General features: G+C 37.1%; 1 protein-coding gene and 2 long non-coding RNA genes across 8 annotated transcripts in view; all 3 read left to right on the forward strand.

Moving 5' to 3' along the window:
- LOC126628477 (uncharacterized) overlaps positions 1-16,078 on the forward strand; it is a 37,355-nt gene that overhangs the window by 1,221 nt on the left and 20,056 nt on the right. The window lies entirely within an intron of this gene.
- Positions 1,013-14,228, forward strand: LOC126628466 (uncharacterized). 3 transcript variants are annotated; one of them, XM_050298169.1, is made up of 3 exons: positions 1,013-1,214; positions 11,827-11,910; positions 13,928-14,228. In XM_050298169.1, the coding sequence occupies exons 1-3, from the start codon at positions 1,013-1,015 to the stop codon at positions 13,972-13,974; spliced, it is 333 nt and encodes a 110-aa protein (XP_050154126.1). In that variant the 3' UTR covers positions 13,975-14,228. The 3 variants fall into 3 exon arrangements, with proteins under 3 accessions (XP_050154126.1, XP_050154124.1, XP_050154125.1); XM_050298167.1 differs by lacking the exons at positions 11,827-11,910; positions 13,928-14,228 and adding exons at positions 3,045-3,128; positions 3,792-4,202; XM_050298168.1 differs by lacking the exons at positions 11,827-11,910; positions 13,928-14,228 and adding an exon at positions 3,792-4,202.
- LOC126628475 (uncharacterized) lies at positions 4,518-9,459 on the forward strand. 4 transcript variants are annotated; one of them, XR_007625432.1, is made up of 10 exons: positions 4,520-4,731; positions 5,053-5,259; positions 6,022-6,086; positions 7,308-7,413; positions 7,521-7,887; positions 7,961-8,105; positions 8,235-8,357; positions 8,603-8,651; positions 9,216-9,327; positions 9,441-9,459. It is a non-coding gene; the product is annotated as an uncharacterized LOC126628475 (long non-coding RNA). The 4 variants fall into 4 exon arrangements; XR_007625434.1 differs by lacking the exon at positions 9,441-9,459 and having other exon boundaries at positions 4,518-4,731; positions 8,549-8,651; positions 9,216-9,383; XR_007625431.1 differs by lacking the exon at positions 9,441-9,459 and having other exon boundaries at positions 4,522-4,731; positions 9,216-9,383.

Consider the following 16,078-nt stretch of genomic DNA (forward strand, 5'->3'; position numbering starts at 1 on the left):
ACGAACATGTGGCTTTAGCTACCACCATTTACTAGGGATAGACGTCCCTGACAAATTCAAGTTCAAAAAGAAGACGAAGGAAAAGAACAAGAGTCTATTCCCATTGAGGATGGAATTATAATTGAAGATGATGACTAGTGAAGACGATGATGATGACTTTGAACCACCAAGTGGTGGAATTCCATATGATGGAAACTCTACGAAGCCTGAGGATATTGCGGAATGGGTGAGAATGGGGCTAAAGCTTTGGCGACAAAATTTGATAGGAAGGAAAATTTGTTGCTTATCTAGTGTTATGTCTTCTAGAATTTGTTCCGGTCGTTGTGTAGTGCTATGTCATCTGGAACTTGTTGTATTAATTATGTTATTATTTATGTTCAAGAAATGTACAAGTGTCATCACTCATTGTAGTGTTATGTCTTGTAGAACTCATCTTACTACAAAAGTGCTGGTGTGTGTGTACATATATATATCTATATCTATATATCTATATTATCTCTATATTGCGGTTGTTTAGTTTGGATTCTGGAATGATTACAAGACACCTTTGGCCGGCCGGTGTGATGAAGTTGGAAATAAATTGCTCACCGGAGTGACTCGCTGGTGGGTTCGATCAATGCCTAATAGAGATGGCATAATTTGTCTCTCTACACCCATATTTTGTTCTGGTGAAACTAATAATTCATTGAGGATCAACCAATTTTGTAGCCGATTTCATCGTATGAACGAACTTGACTTGATTAAACCACGAATCTCTAATATCCAACAACAACATGATACAATTGAATCTCGTATAACACAGGTTGTATTAATTGACAATCCTAAAGTCTAAATTCTAATTATGAAATTAACTAATTTTACAACTCCTAATTGGAAGCATTTTGTTTGCGTTTATAAATCCGTTTAGAAAATGGGTATGTTTCCCTAACAAAACAGGCTACAATCTCTTCTATTTGACAAAACGGAATCTCTCTTTCTCTTCGACGCACGACTTCTCCTCGGCTCAGATCCCATGGATTGCGCTCCCACTCTTTTCTCGATCATGCCTTCATCCGTCCCGTTTGCCCCGAGACCGTCTCCGAACCCGAATCGTGTGATCTTCCGCTGCGCACACTCTGTTCCCGTGATCCGCCAGCGCGTACTCTCCGTTCCCGTGATCCGCCAGCGCGTACTCTCCATTCCCGTGAACCGCAGAGTGGCCGCGACTCCATATGGTATGCTCCTTATTTATATCTAGGGTTAGGGTTTGGATTCATAACCTATTTTGCTGCGTGATTCTTAGCTTCGTTTTAATTTTAGGTTTAAGTTATGTTTGGATTGGGGCTTTTGTAAGTCATGGGATTGAAAACCAAGTTATAAGAAAAATGATCGCAAAATATTGATAGGAGAGATTAGGAAATCACAAAATATTGAAGGCATGTAATTAACTAATCCCTCCCATATGCCGTGTTGTAATTAGGGGTGCAACATGGGTGGGGTCAATCCAAACCCATTCATGTCCAATTCAATTTTGAACCTGAACAAGCGGAATTTTTTTTTAGTTAAAACCCACCGTTCATTGATTGGGTTGATCATTTGTCCGTCTATCCCCAATCCAACCCAATTAACCGAATGCAATCTAACCTGATTGTAGCCCATATACACTAGTGCTTATATTATACCCAAGGAATGGGTTGATCTTCCATCCTGCCCGAGTTGCACCCGTAGCTGTAGGTCGTACCCAGTGCACAAGGCTCCCACTTTACGCAGGGTTTGGGAGAGATGAATGTCGGCTAGCCTTACCCCCATTTATGGAGAGGCTGCTCCCAAGTCTCGAACCCGAGACCTACCGCTCATGGGCGAAGGCACTTGCACCCGTAGCTGTAATGACTTGAAAAAGTTAGGCGAACCGAACCGAACCTGAGTAAGCCTAAAACCAATTTAAACCCAAACTCAAATAAACTCGCATGAACTTGAACCCATCGCAAACCCAAATTAAGAAGCTTGGGTTAGGGTTGGTTGGCCATCTAACCCGTCCAACCTGCCCAATTTGCACCCCTATTCAAAACCCTCACCCGAACTAACCTTAGGTTTATATATATATATATATATATATATATATATATATATATATATGTGTGTGTGTGTGTATGCACACACGTTAGCACAAATTGGCTCATTAATTGAGTGTTTATATCTCCAAAGAGTACATAGTACGCATGTATTTCAAGGAGTTTCTTGAATTTTGTGTGTGTGTGTGTGTGTGTGTGTATGCACACACGTAGCACAAATTGGCTCCTTAATTGAGTGTTTATATCTCCAAAGAGTACATAGTACGCATGTATTTCAAGGAGTTTCTTGAATTTTGAAACCATCTACGTCGATTGGTCCGGGAGAAACTTGATAAGATGGCAGCTCGAGGTATGCTTTAGGTTTTTTCTTTTCCTTCTTTCTATTTGAACAAATGATATTATCTACAGTAAGCAAGAGAGAGTGGTCTTAGCATCACAATAGGCTACCAATAATGTGGTTCAATCGAACCTAAGACCTCTCAATTATAAGTGAAGAAGAATACCACTAAACTATAATACTAAGTGACTGCTTTAGATTTTTAATATAGTACAACTTTTTGTTTGCGTGGCTCCATTTGGATGGTAGGTTAATTGAGTCCATTTGGATGCCTAGCTGGCATAAGCTACCCGTTGCTATTATGCTGGGAATCAGTTGCCCGAAAATTTGTGTAATTGGCTCAATAGTTTATGACTATGTTTCTGTTGTGTGGCAAGAAAAATTCAGGTGTGCCTGCTATACTAACATAGTTTTTCATTTTTCTTTTATGGTTTGGTGAAGATTATTTGAAATTTGCTTTGGCTTTTCCGCATGTTTAGATGAATTACATAGATTAGTGTATGCATAAATTGGTGTGTTAGCTTAATTACTCTTTGTGTTGGAAATATGTTTGCTGACTACGCAGTTGTGTAATTGTCTTAATATATATATATATATATATTTAATTATTTTGTATTTGTATTTAACATTAAGATGGAATTCCAAACTGCAAACAGATAGCGAGGCAGAAGCATCAAAGAGTTGTGGAACCCGTCTGCCTCAATCGTTCCAGGAGGAACTTGATGAGAGGGCAGCTCGAGGTACGCTTTAGGTTTTTATATAGTACACTCTCATTTGTTTGCATGGCTCCATTTGGATGGTAGCTAGGTTAATTGAGGCCATACTTTGGGAAAGGAATATAATATGCATCGACGTTTCACTTCAGTAACTACCAAACGGAATATCTTTCTTTCATTTTCCTTGGAGCTTGTATTTCAAGCCAATTAACTGATCAAGCAGCTGTAACTGAATTGTTGAATTGAAATTTGATGTTTGTAGAGTGAATTGAGGCAGTATGTCCAGTATGTCTAGATGGCCTAAGCTACCCATTGATGTTGTGCTGGGAATCAGTTGTCAGAAAATTTGTGTGATTGGCTCAATATTTTATGACTATATTGTATACATATATGTTGTGTAGCAAGAAAAATTCAGTTATGCCTACTATACATACCATATATTTTTCATTTTTGTTTTATGGTTTTGTGAAGATTATCTAGAATTTGCTTGGGCTCCTCCCGTCCTCCGCATGTTTAGATGATTTACTTGGATTAGTATAGGCATGAATTCGTTAATTACCCTTTGTGCTGGGAATATGTTCATTGAGTACGTAGTTGTGTAATTGTCCTAATATTTTATATATTATTTCATTTCTGCCTACTTTATGGGCCTTGATACGATTTTGCAATGGGATCATAAACGAACAGGCGACTTTGGCCACCACCATTTACTAGGCATAGACGTCCCTGACAAATTCAAGTTCAAAAAAGAAGACAAAGGAAAAGAACAAGAGGCTATTCCCATTGAGGATGTTGTTGCAATCGAAGATGATTCTGAAGAAGCTATTATCATTCTTGGACTACCACCAAGTGATGGAATTTCATATGATGGAAAGTCTACGAAGCCTGAGGATATTGATGAATGGCTGAGAACGCGCTTTGGCTACGAAATTTGATACGAAGGAAAGTTTGTTGCTTATGTCTTCTAGAACTTGTCACGCTCGTTATGTAGTGTTATGTCTAGTAGAACTTGTCCCAGTTGTCGTTGTGTCATGTCATCTAGAACTTGTATTAATTATGTCATAATTTATGTTCAAGATATTTACAAGTGTCATCACTCATTGTAGTGTTATGTCTTGTAGAACTCGTCTTACTATAAAGTGCCACTCCCTGGTACCGATATCTCTATATACTAAAACCCAACCACGTGGTACTGTGGATGACCAGTGGGCGGACGGTTTTGCCCCTCGGTTTTTCCTCCGTTTGCCTTGCTGTTTCCCCCTCTATACAGTCAAATGGCTATTTTGCCCATTCGGTCCACGCGTCGATCATCGATCGACCCTCCATTTCAACCATACCTTCTCGATTTTTCTCTTGGTTTCCGCTACTCTCTCATATCTTTCTTCTGTTGTTCTCGAACCTGCCCTCTCTTCCACCGTTCTCGAACTCGCATTCTCTTGCTGTCACTTTTTGGTGTCTCACGGATACCGGTTCGCTGCGCACCTGTCAGACCATAGAAACCATTGTCGATCAAGCATCTATTTCGACTGCATCCTCTTAATTTTTGTCATGCTCTCGCTAATGGGCTCAATTTTGTCTGACTTCGTTTTGCTCCTCGCGTTGGTGTTCAGAAGATCCAGTTCTCAAGGTTCAGAATGAAAAAAACCCCTTTACAAATGGATTTCCTTGCTTTCATTGATTATTTTTGTGTTTATGCATGTTGGTTTTTTTTATTTTTTTTATTGTTTTATTAATTTTGGTTATGTTATTTGTGATTTTTGTTCTTCGTTTTACCTGGATTTTGAGGTTTCCTTTCTGTTGTTTTTAGGTTTCTTTCCCTTTGCTGAAATTAGAATTGGCTAAATTTTGTTGATTTCTTTTTGTCTTTGTAGGAAATTTTAGCGTTGTTTTTCTGGCTGTTATATGATTGGGTGACAAATTGTGCTTTTCCAATTTTTTGGTTTTGCAGCATTTAACAAATAGGTAACTAGCTTTGAGATATAAGGAGAGAAACTAAGGCATACGAAGCATCTAGAAACGGAGGTGTCGTGGCTTGAAACCCAGAAACAGAAGCAATTGTGGTCGCATCACCCTTGAGACTGTGGGTGCCATCTGTGCACGCATCAAAGGGTTTATAAACAACCAGAGGAATATTGAAAACGGGTATCCGTCTGAGGTAGTGGTCAATATTTCCCAATTACTCTTCTTTGCTGTTTTGGGTTGACATTATCAATATGATTTGCTTTTAAATGTTTTTTTTTTTTCCTATGAATTTAGTTTCGAATTTTGTGTTTGCATAGATATTTTGGAAAATATGTGCATTTGTAGATGTTGGGGAATCACAAGTGTTTTAGGTACTGAATTTTGTCAACTGTCTTTTAATTCGGATTCATGCTAGGATATTCATGCTTTGTAGAATTAATAAGTAGTAAAAGTGATTGATAAGCATTGAACCCAGCAAAAAACTTTGCTTTTGAACAAAATTGTGATAGCCCTTAAAAATACCTATTCGGAATAAATAGCTGTTTCATTAGGATATGTATACCTTCTTTGTTGTGTCATGCTATATTAAGTGTATTTCGTCAAAAATATGTTTTAATAAGCTTTGATTCCTAAAAACTTTTGTATTAAAATAACATGAGTATGTATGAGGGATCCTATGGTTAAGTTTGTGAATATTTACAGTGATGCTTTGTCATCCATTTTATCTGTATAAAAGTGTGATCTCTTCAGTCAGATCCAAACATATTAAAAAGGAAAGAACAAAGATGCATTCATACAACCATCTTATTCTACCGTTGTAGCATAAACTTGCACGTATTATATAGTTTGAACAGTGATAATGATGGAATTATTAGTATTTTTTAATAGTATAGGAATTTGTACTCAGCAGATCATTTTCTGCAAGACTGAAGATTAGTTTGTAATGGATATACAGATCTTTGAGAGGACACAAACGATTTGGCTGATTGCAAAGGATTCGTGCATGTAAAAACTGCGAAGGTATAATTTCTGTTTATATTACCTTGAATTAACGAAAAATGGAACTTATGTTCGTTAATTCGAGAAGATATGAACTGTTTGTCGTTGATTCAAGAGGACATCAGTTTCTTCCCTACTAATGGTTGCCCTATTTCTTTTACTTTTATGTCTGTCTTTTTTGTTAACAAATCGTTTGACCTTTTTTTTACCACACTTATACATTATAGTAAAATGAAGTTTAAAAATTATAAGTTTTTTCAGGATGTGCAAAAACTATGAAAAATGTAAAATCATCAAAAAAGATTGTATTGAAATTCTTGGTGGAAGAAATTGTCTTTTGCTGTGTATATCACCAGTCTTTATGTTTTTAGCTATTTTGATAATGCTTCAGTTATGATTTTTAGCTTTAATAGGGTTTTTGTGCACTGAGTTGGATAAATGGTTGATGGGTTTGATTCCATATTTATTGGAAAATGAAAAACAGGGACAGAGGAGGAAAAGATTGCCTTTAGCAAAACTGGATGGGTGTTAGATTAGATTTGTTTGTCATTTTTGGAGGAAAACAAAGGAGTGAATAGAATTTAGGAAATTTTGTTGTTAGGTTAAAATTACTAATGGAAGAGAATCTTTTATTCAGCTAAATGATTGAAGAACTTAAAAGCAGAGTTATTTTTCTGCCTTTTGTAACGGTCAGAAGAGGTGGTGAAACATTGATTTTAATTGTAATTTTTCAGTTTTTGTGCTGTTAGTGGTTGAACCGTTGTGTTTTGTATGTGGATTGCTAGCATGCAAACATTTGTACACCCATGTAATTTTCTGAGTTATTTTCTGCTTTGTAGTGTATGTGTTCTGTTTGGTGAAATTGGTTATGGTTTTTACACAGGTGGTTGGTCCTAAGAGAATTATTTTGGTCCTAAGAGAATTATTCATGTTAAGCAAAGATAATTAGTTGGGATATAAAATCTGTGTTCTATTTGTTTTCACCTGATGTTTTCGATAATACTAACATTTAAAAGATATTTATGTTGTACGAAGCTCATTTTAGACAAAATAGTTAGATTTGTTAAAGCTGATCCAAGTTTTGTGGGCATGAAGCCTTTCACACCTATTAATTCTTTAGTTTAATGACTGTTTGCATCCTTAAAACTATTTTTTATGTGTGGTTGTCTTTTTCAGCAAATAATTAAATTCATATAAATTATGTTACCTTCCGCCTTATCAGTTTTGTTATGTTTGGTTCAGCTTCAATATAAAATGTGTTTGGCTGAGAGACTGTTGGCTAAACAGAAAAATTTTCATGGGTTTTATGAGGTGTTTAAATTTGAGATGACGGTGTGTTTCCTTTCAGGTCAGCTCATGGTTTTCAATTGTATATGCTTTCTGGAAAGATTTTAAACTTTTTTTGCAGTTTCTGGTGATAAATTTGATAAAGTGTGTTTCCTTGACTGAATGAAGTTTTGTTCTGGGCTGAGATTACAAGTGGAAAACAAATGGCTTTCGACCATTTAGGGTTTTATGAACTGACTTAAGGAGTAAAGCTAAATAGTTAAGTTCTCCTGCAATTTTTGTTTCTGGGTTCCTTCAAATTTATTAGTATTTTTGTATGAAATCTGCTCTTTTCGGTCCGCGGGCATTGTTGTTCCATGTTAAGCACCAAAGGAACGCAACTGAATTGTCTTCCATTTTAAAGGTATTATCAAAGATGTCCCATCCTTAAGCTTGGTTATCAAAGATGTCCCCTCCGGTTCATGAATCCCCATATGGAAGAGGACTTGGGCTGATGCCCCATCCAGCATTAGCGAGGACCTCCTCATAACCTCAGGTACATTCTATCTGCTTTAAATTTGTGATTTCAGTTTAAACCCTAACTGCTGCTTTTTCTGGCAAATTTACAGAGAATAGGCAAGCTCAATTTGGCCCAGATTCTGTCAAATTAGGCGGTAATTAGCGATTCGCTCCTAACCCTCCCTCCCGTATGTTATAGCAGTTTCAGATCGAAGCTCCATCCTCCTTGCTTCATTTGTAATACACACTGAGAAGGTATTGCAATCTCTTCTCTCTTTATCTATTTATATTGTTTATTCAAATGGTTTGGTGCTATGATTCCTTTGTTTGTGTATCATGGTATAGATTCTTGATTTATGGTAATTCATTTCCTTTGCTGTAAAGGGCAGCAAATGCTTTTAAACTTCTGCCAGATTCTGTCTGATGGGTGATGAGTCCATCAGGATCGGTCGTAACTTTCCCCAATGGAATGGGCTTACCAGTTATATTCGACTCGAAGCCTCGCAGGTGAGAGCATTTGAAAATTCTATATACTTATTTCTATAATTATATGTATTTTTTTTCCCAAATCTAGATACAGCTTCTTTTGCTGTCACACGTGATGCAGCTCTTAGGTCTTCACTACTGTCATTCCATATAATTAAATAACGTTAAACACTCCTACCTGTTAATTTTCTTATTTTTTTCAATTATTCTAGAAAAAATTTCAGACCAAAATTGTTCGCTTTTTTATACAACCTCATTACTTGCAGAATCTGGTTTGGTCAACCTTTAATGCCTTATCGTCGGAATAAGTTAAAGGTAAGGGTCACCAAATCATACTATTTTCATTGCTATTTATTTCCTTGCTAAACATGATGAAACAAATTCTCTTCATTTGCAGTCTTGCATTTAAATTTGGATGTCAGTTTATGGTAAATAATATACAATTTTCATTGTCTTCGATTCTACTGAGTTGCAGTTTTATCATCTATTTATAAAACCCATTTAGACTCACAATTTTTTTGTATGGTAAACCTTAAACTGAAGCATTATGTATATCCAAAATTGAACAAGAAACCTTAAGTTAAATTAGATGGACACACAATACTAGGGGTGATGTTACTAGCATTGTAACCATATCAGTAGTTGGTTTTATAAATAAAGTGAAATACAAGACTAACCCAACAGGTATCATAACATAATGTGAAACTAATTTTTTCTTTCGCTCGGTACTCAGGATATCATTCCTCACTTGGCCAAAAACAATAGATTATCCCTCATGATGTGCTTTCCATGTTTGAATATTTTGTTCATTCAATTTCAAGTGTTTTCTTTTTGTGTATAAGAATATCTTAGTAACTCATTGTTTTTTCTTTCTTCTAGGTGGTACAATAGTTCTATCTAATGATGGTTGCTATTTTTTAAAGGATGCTGTGGAATTTCAAGATTGAAAACCGCTGGCTTTCAATCTTTTTAAACAAGTTACCTTTGTAAGGTATCAAAACTATAATTTTTCTATAGCAAATAAAATTATTTCCTTCACTATGGTAATTTTGTTTAGATTAATTAATGTTACACTGATGCTAACTCAAGTTTATACATTGCTAGAAAATCAATTTGTAATCCCGCAGCAACGCGCGGGCATTACTAGCTAGTATATATCTATATTGCGGTTGTCTAGTTTGGATTCTGGAATGATTACAAGACACCTTTGGCCGGCCGGTGTGATGAAGTCAAAAATAAATTGCTCACCGGAGTGACTCGCTGGTGGGTTCGATCAATGCCTAATAGAGATGGCATAATTTGTCTCTCTACACCCATATTTTGTTCTGGTGAAACTAATAATTCATTGAGGATCAACCAATTTTGTAGCCGATTTCGTCGTATGAATGAACTTGACTTGATTAAACCACGAATCTCTAATATCCATGATACAAATTGAATCTTGTATAACACAGGTTGTATTAATTGACAATCCTAAAGTCTAAATTCTAATTATGAAATTAACTAATTTTACAACTCCTAAATTGGAAGCATTTTGTTTGCGTTTATAAATCCGTTTAGAAAATGGGTATGTTTCCCTAACAAAACAGGCTACAATCTCTTCTATTTGACAAAACGGAATCTCTCTTTCTCTTCGACGCACGACTTCTCCTCGGCTCAGATCCCATGGATTGCTCTCTCACTCTTTTCTCGATCATGCCTTCATCCGTCCCGTTTGCCCCGAGACCGTCTCCGAACACGAATCGTGTGATCTTCAACCCAACCATTTTGCTGCGTGATTCTTAGCTTCTTTTTAATTTTAGGTTTAAGTTATGTTTGGATTGGGGCTTTTGTAAGTCATGGGATTGAAAACCAAGTTATAAGAAAAATGATCGCAAAATATTGATAGGAGGGATTAGGAAATCACAAAATATTAAAGGCATGTAATTAACTAATCCCTCCCAGCCGTGTTGTAATTAGGGGTGCAACATGGGTGAGGCCAATTCAAACCCCTCCATTTCCAATCCGACTTTGAACCTAAACAAGCGGATTTTTTTTAGTTATAACATGTCCGAATCCAACCCAATTTCAACCCGTTTATTGATTGGGTTCAGTTAGGTTGATTATTTGTCCGTCCATCCCCAACCCAACCCATTTAACCGAACGCAATCTAACCTGATTGTAGACCATATACACTAGTGCTTATATTACACCCAAGGTGCACCCGTAGTTGTAATGACTCGAAAAAATTGGACGAACCAAACCCAACCTGAGTAGGCCTGAAACCAATTTAAACCCAAACTCAAATAAACTTGCATGAACCTAAACCCATGGCAAACCCGAATTAAGAAGCTTGGATTAGGATTGGTTGGCCATCTAACCCGTCCAACCCGCCGGATTTGCATCCCTATTCAAAACCCTCACCTGAACTAGCCTTAAGTTTATATATATGGGTAAATTTCAGTTTACTACCCTCAAATTTTGTGGTTTTCAACATTTGGTACATGAATTTTTTTTCGTCATAGAGTCATACCTAAAGTGTAATTTTGGGACAGTCTCATACTTCCGTTAGTCTGGCTGTCAAGTCTCTCCGTGGTGCCCACATAGACAATGATTGAATGCCACGTGTCAATATGAGGTCCACGTGAATATTAAAAATGTTAAAAAATTAAAAAAAATAAAATTGGGCGTCTTCCCTCCCGACCCCCTCTCTCATTCTCCCGACACACGTAGCACAAATTGGCTCATTAATTGAGTGTTTATATCTCCAAAGAGTACATAGTACGCATGTACTTCAAGGAGTTTCTTCAAGTTTGAAACCATCTACCTCGATCGGTCCGGGAGAAACTTGAAACGATGGCAGCTCGAGGTATGCTTAAGGTTTTTTCTTTTCTTCTTTCTATTTGAACAAATAACATTATCTACAGTAAGCGGGAGGAAGTGGCCTTAGCGTCATAATGGGTTACCAATAATATGGTTCAATCGAACATAAAATCTCTCAATTATAAGTGAAGAAGAATACCACTAAACTATAATACTAAGTGACTGCTTTAGATTTTTAATATAGTACAACTTTTTGTTTGCGTGGCTCCATTTGGATGGTAGGTTAATTGAGTCCATTTGGATGCCTAGCTGGCCTAAGCTACCCGTTGCTATTATGCTGGGAATCAGTTGCCCGAAAATTTGTGGAATTGGCTCAATAGTTTATGACTATGTTTCTATTGTGTGGCAAGAAAAATTCAGTTGTGCCTGCTATACTAACATAGTTTTTCATTTTTCTTTTATGGTTTGGTGAAGATTATTTGAAATTTGCTTTGGCTTTTCCTCATGTTTAGATGAATTACATAGATTAGTGTATGCGTAAATTGGTGTGTTAGCTTAATTACTCTTTGTGTTGGAAATATGTTTGCTGACTACGCAGTTGTTTAATTGTCTTAATGTTTTATATATATATATTTAATTATTTTGTATTTGTATTTAACATTAAGATGGAATTCCAAACTGCAAACAGATAGCGAGGCAGAAGCATCAAAGAGTTGTGGAAACCGTCTGCCTCAATCGTTCCAGGAGGAACTTGATAAGAGGGCAGCTCGAGGTACGCTTTAGGTTTTTATATAGTACACTCTCATTTGTTTGCATGGCTCCATTTGGATGGTAGCTAGGTTAATTGAGGCCATACTTTGGGAAAGGAATATAATATGCATCGACGTTTCACTTCAGTAACTACCAAACGGAATATCTTTCTTTCATTTTCCTTGGAGCTTGTATTTCAAGCCAATTAACTGATCAAGCAGCTGTAACTGAATTGTTGAATTGAAATTCGATGTTTGTAGAGTGAATTGAGGCAGTATGTCCAGTATGTCTAGATGGCCTTGTGAACACGGAAAATTTCCTCATTTATTTACCGAAATTTCGATGTCTACAGGCCTAAGCTACCCATTGATGTTGTGCTGGGAATCAGTTGTCAGAAAATTTGTGTGATTGGCTCAATATTTTATGACTATATTTATGTATACATATATGTTGTGTAGCAAGAAAAATTCAGTTATGCCTACCATACATACCATATATTTTTCTTTTTTGTTTTATGGTTTTGTGAAGATTATCTAGAATTTGCTTGGGCTCCTCCCGTCCTCCGCATGTTTAGATGATTTACTTGGATTAGTATAGGCATGAATTCCAGAAAACGTAGTGTGCACACTTTCAAAGCTTTTGAGTTCTTCCAGAAAACGTAGTGTGTAGACTTCAAACTTCGAACCCTAAGCTCCCTGCCATTCGTCTCCCCTCCTTCGTACTTCTCTATTTTCTGGCCGCTCCCCTCTTCCCCAACGCTCCTTCCCCTTTCTTTAATTTTTTTTTTTTAAGTTCTAAGACCTAGCTGCAAATAAGTCCCTTTCACATCTCTGAAGCTACGTTTTCAAGACTTTTGGGATTTCATTCTTTTATAAAAAAATATAAATAATAAATATTATAATTTTTATTAGAAAATAAAAACGGGGCGGGTTTGGGTACGGGTTCGGAGTGGATACCCCTATAACCATAACCGAATCCGAAACCAAGCAATTTACCCAACGGTTACCCATAACCGTAAAAAACCCAAAATTTGATCCCCGAAACCGAACCATTTGGATCGGTTACCTGCGGGGATCAGGTTTGACGGATTAAATTGTCATCCCTAAACACAGATTTTATTAATTGACAATCCTAAATTCTAAATTCTAATAATGAAACTACCTAATTTTACAACTCCTAAATTGGAATCATACAATCCCTAGATAACACCTGTTTCTCTTCTCAGTCATTATGCAGAGCCTAAACCACCATTTCACTTCAATTTGTGATGCCGAATACCCACGGCCTTCCTCCTTTTTCCATGGAGCAAATGGGATCAAACAATTGTTGGCATCACATCGTCTTAATAATAACTAATTAGTGACGTAGGACAATAGTATTTAGAACACTATGAAGGCATATAGGAGTAGAAGAGATCGGGACTCACTCCGGCCTTTGGCAACCATCAGACAAAAGTGTATTGAAATCACTCCAAAAGAGAAATTAGAAAAATTCCGGAATCACACCGATGGTGCTTTTGGATGACCTTATGTGTTTGCATCAACGATTTGAAGAATGTGGGATGTATGTAGAAAATGTAAGTTGTATGTTGAGAATATGGGATGTGAGGGTATTGTGTAAGTATGTGGGGTGTGTTTTAAGATAAATTTTAGGGAAATTTTATTTAAACCATTTAACTTATTTATACACCCAACTTACTCTTTGCACCCATTTGATTTTTAACTAAATTATTAATATCTCTTTAAACCCAAATTTAATACCTAATATACCCCTATAAACCCAATTCAATATGTGAATTTATTTTTACACCCAATTCAATAGGATGGCCTTTGCAGACCGCTGGGGGAGTTCTTGCTATTGCTGATGGTGTTTCTGGGTATGGAACTTATGTTGGCTTGCTAATCTACCCTATGACGTTTTACGATTCGAAAAAGAACAAGAAATCCAGGGAAATTTGGTTTAAGAAACTCCAAGGAGTGGACACATAATTCATCTGTTGATTTCGGAAGTTCTGATCTTCTCATTTTTTGGCTTGGCAGTTAGGTTGAACAGAATGTGGATCCTTCATTGTTCCCCAAAGAAGTGATGGCCAAAGTCTCAAATCTTGTGGGAGATGAGGATGTAGTTTCTCTCAAAACCAAGTACCACTTTCACTATTGTTAAGTAGATTTTTGAGCTTGTGTAAATTTCGTGTTTGCTATGAAACCCAAGGCTCGTCCCATATAGCAGGTGAACAACAATCCTCATATTCTGATAGGAAAGGCACATGCTTATACCTCCTCGATAGGTTCTGCTACGGTGTAAGTTCATCATTTCGTTCAAGAAATCTTCGCTGTAGTTTGCCATATTTGTTCAAGAGATTCTTACTTTAGCTTTCCTTTATCTAAGTAGAATTATAACCAAAATACTCATCTTCTAAACTCTAAAAAAATTGAAATCGAACGAACAAAAAATTCATAAATTGAGTCATACCTTGGTTGGAGGATTCAAAACTTCAAAATCACCATCCATCAATAGAAAAACTTATTTTTCTCTATGAGAGCTATTAGGGTTTTAGTCAGAATGAACGTAGAATAAACAAAGAATGATCGTAGGGTTTAATTATAGTGTTTGGGTTTATTGATAAATTTGAGTTTTATTATTAATTTCATTTTGTACTTAATAGTAATTATGCAATAGGGTAAAATAGAAAATTAATATTCAAAATTTTAAGTTGGGTGTAAAAAGAGGCTGCATGGGTTTAAATAAAATTTCCCTAAATTTTAATTAAAAAAGCAAATATGGGGTGTATTAATTATATGAGGTGTATTTAACAATATGTGGGGTTTTAAATCCCTCCCATATGCCGTGTTGTAATGACTCGAAAAAGTTGGGCGAACCGAACCCAACCTGAGTAAGCCCGAAACCAATTTAAACCCAAGCTCAAATAAACCCGCATGAACCCGAACCCATCGCAAACCTGAATTGAGAAGCTTGGGTTGGGGTTGGTTGACCATCTAACCCGTCCAACCCGCCCAATTTACAGCCCTATTCAAAACTCTCACCCGAACTAGCCTTAGGTTTATACACACACACACACGTAGCACAAATTGGCTCATTAATTGAGTATATTATATCCCCAAAGAGTACTTAGTACGCATGTACTTCAAGGAGTTTCTTGAATTTTGAAACCATCTACCTTGATCGGTCCAGGAGAAACTTGATAAGATGGCAGCTTGAGGCATGCTTTAGGTTCAATCAATGCCTAATAGAGATGGCATAATTTGTCTCTCTACACCCATATTTTATTCTAGTAAAACTAATACTTCTTTATACACCCAACTATTGTGTCTGAAATGCCCACATTGATAGTAAACACATCTCAGGGCAAGTCCACCCCTAAGGACTTTGTGCCAGCATCCAGCGCATTTATCCACTCAAATGAACAGTAATAGACCTCATTGAACAGTAATAGACCAAAGCATCTCCACCCCTAAAAATACGCTGGCACCCAGCCCATTTAATATTATATTATTTTATTCATATCAATTAATATTTTATCATTTAATTTATTTTCTCTTTTTTCTTCCTTTCTCTCGAAAGGTCTTTCTGTTTCCTTCCCACTGCTTCCATTCCCTCTCCGGTCCTTTCTCCCCTTATTTCTCCGACCAACCGTCCCTCTCCCCTCCCTTTTTTCTCCATGTTTTCTTCTTCAAATGAGGAAGCTGATTATGCACCTGAGGAAGAAACCGCCAAGGTCCGAGCACATAGCATATATCTTCTCAAAATTCCCAAAATTCTAATCAAATGGGCAGATTAAACAGAGCATTTAACATGCAATTGAGGCATTGTTGATGGGTTCGGCTTCAAAAGCCGAACTTGGGGAAGTGAGGCGTACGGGAAATCGAGAAATCGGGAAAAGGAAGGAGGGATTTGAGATGGGGTGTAGATGAAGAAGGCGTACGGGAACCCGGAATCAACCTCACGGGAAATCGACAGATGGCCGTGAAGGCGCATGGGAAATCGGGAAATCCGGAAGCGGCGCTCGTGAAGGCCGGCTGACGTCAGATGGCCCGGCATATGGGTCTGTCGATTTTAGGCCGGTCTCTTGCCTGGCTTGGGCTGGGTGCTGGTCAAAATGCGCCGCTGGAGTGGATAGCCTGGGTGCCTGGCTGATTTTTTGGCTGGGTGTTGGCCTATCAGTTCCCCGG

Source organism: Malus sylvestris, chromosome 7 (genome assembly GCF_916048215.2).
Source record: "Malus sylvestris chromosome 7, drMalSylv7.2, whole genome shotgun sequence".
In the NCBI taxonomy this organism is placed as follows: Eukaryota; Viridiplantae; Streptophyta; class Magnoliopsida; order Rosales; family Rosaceae; genus Malus; species Malus sylvestris.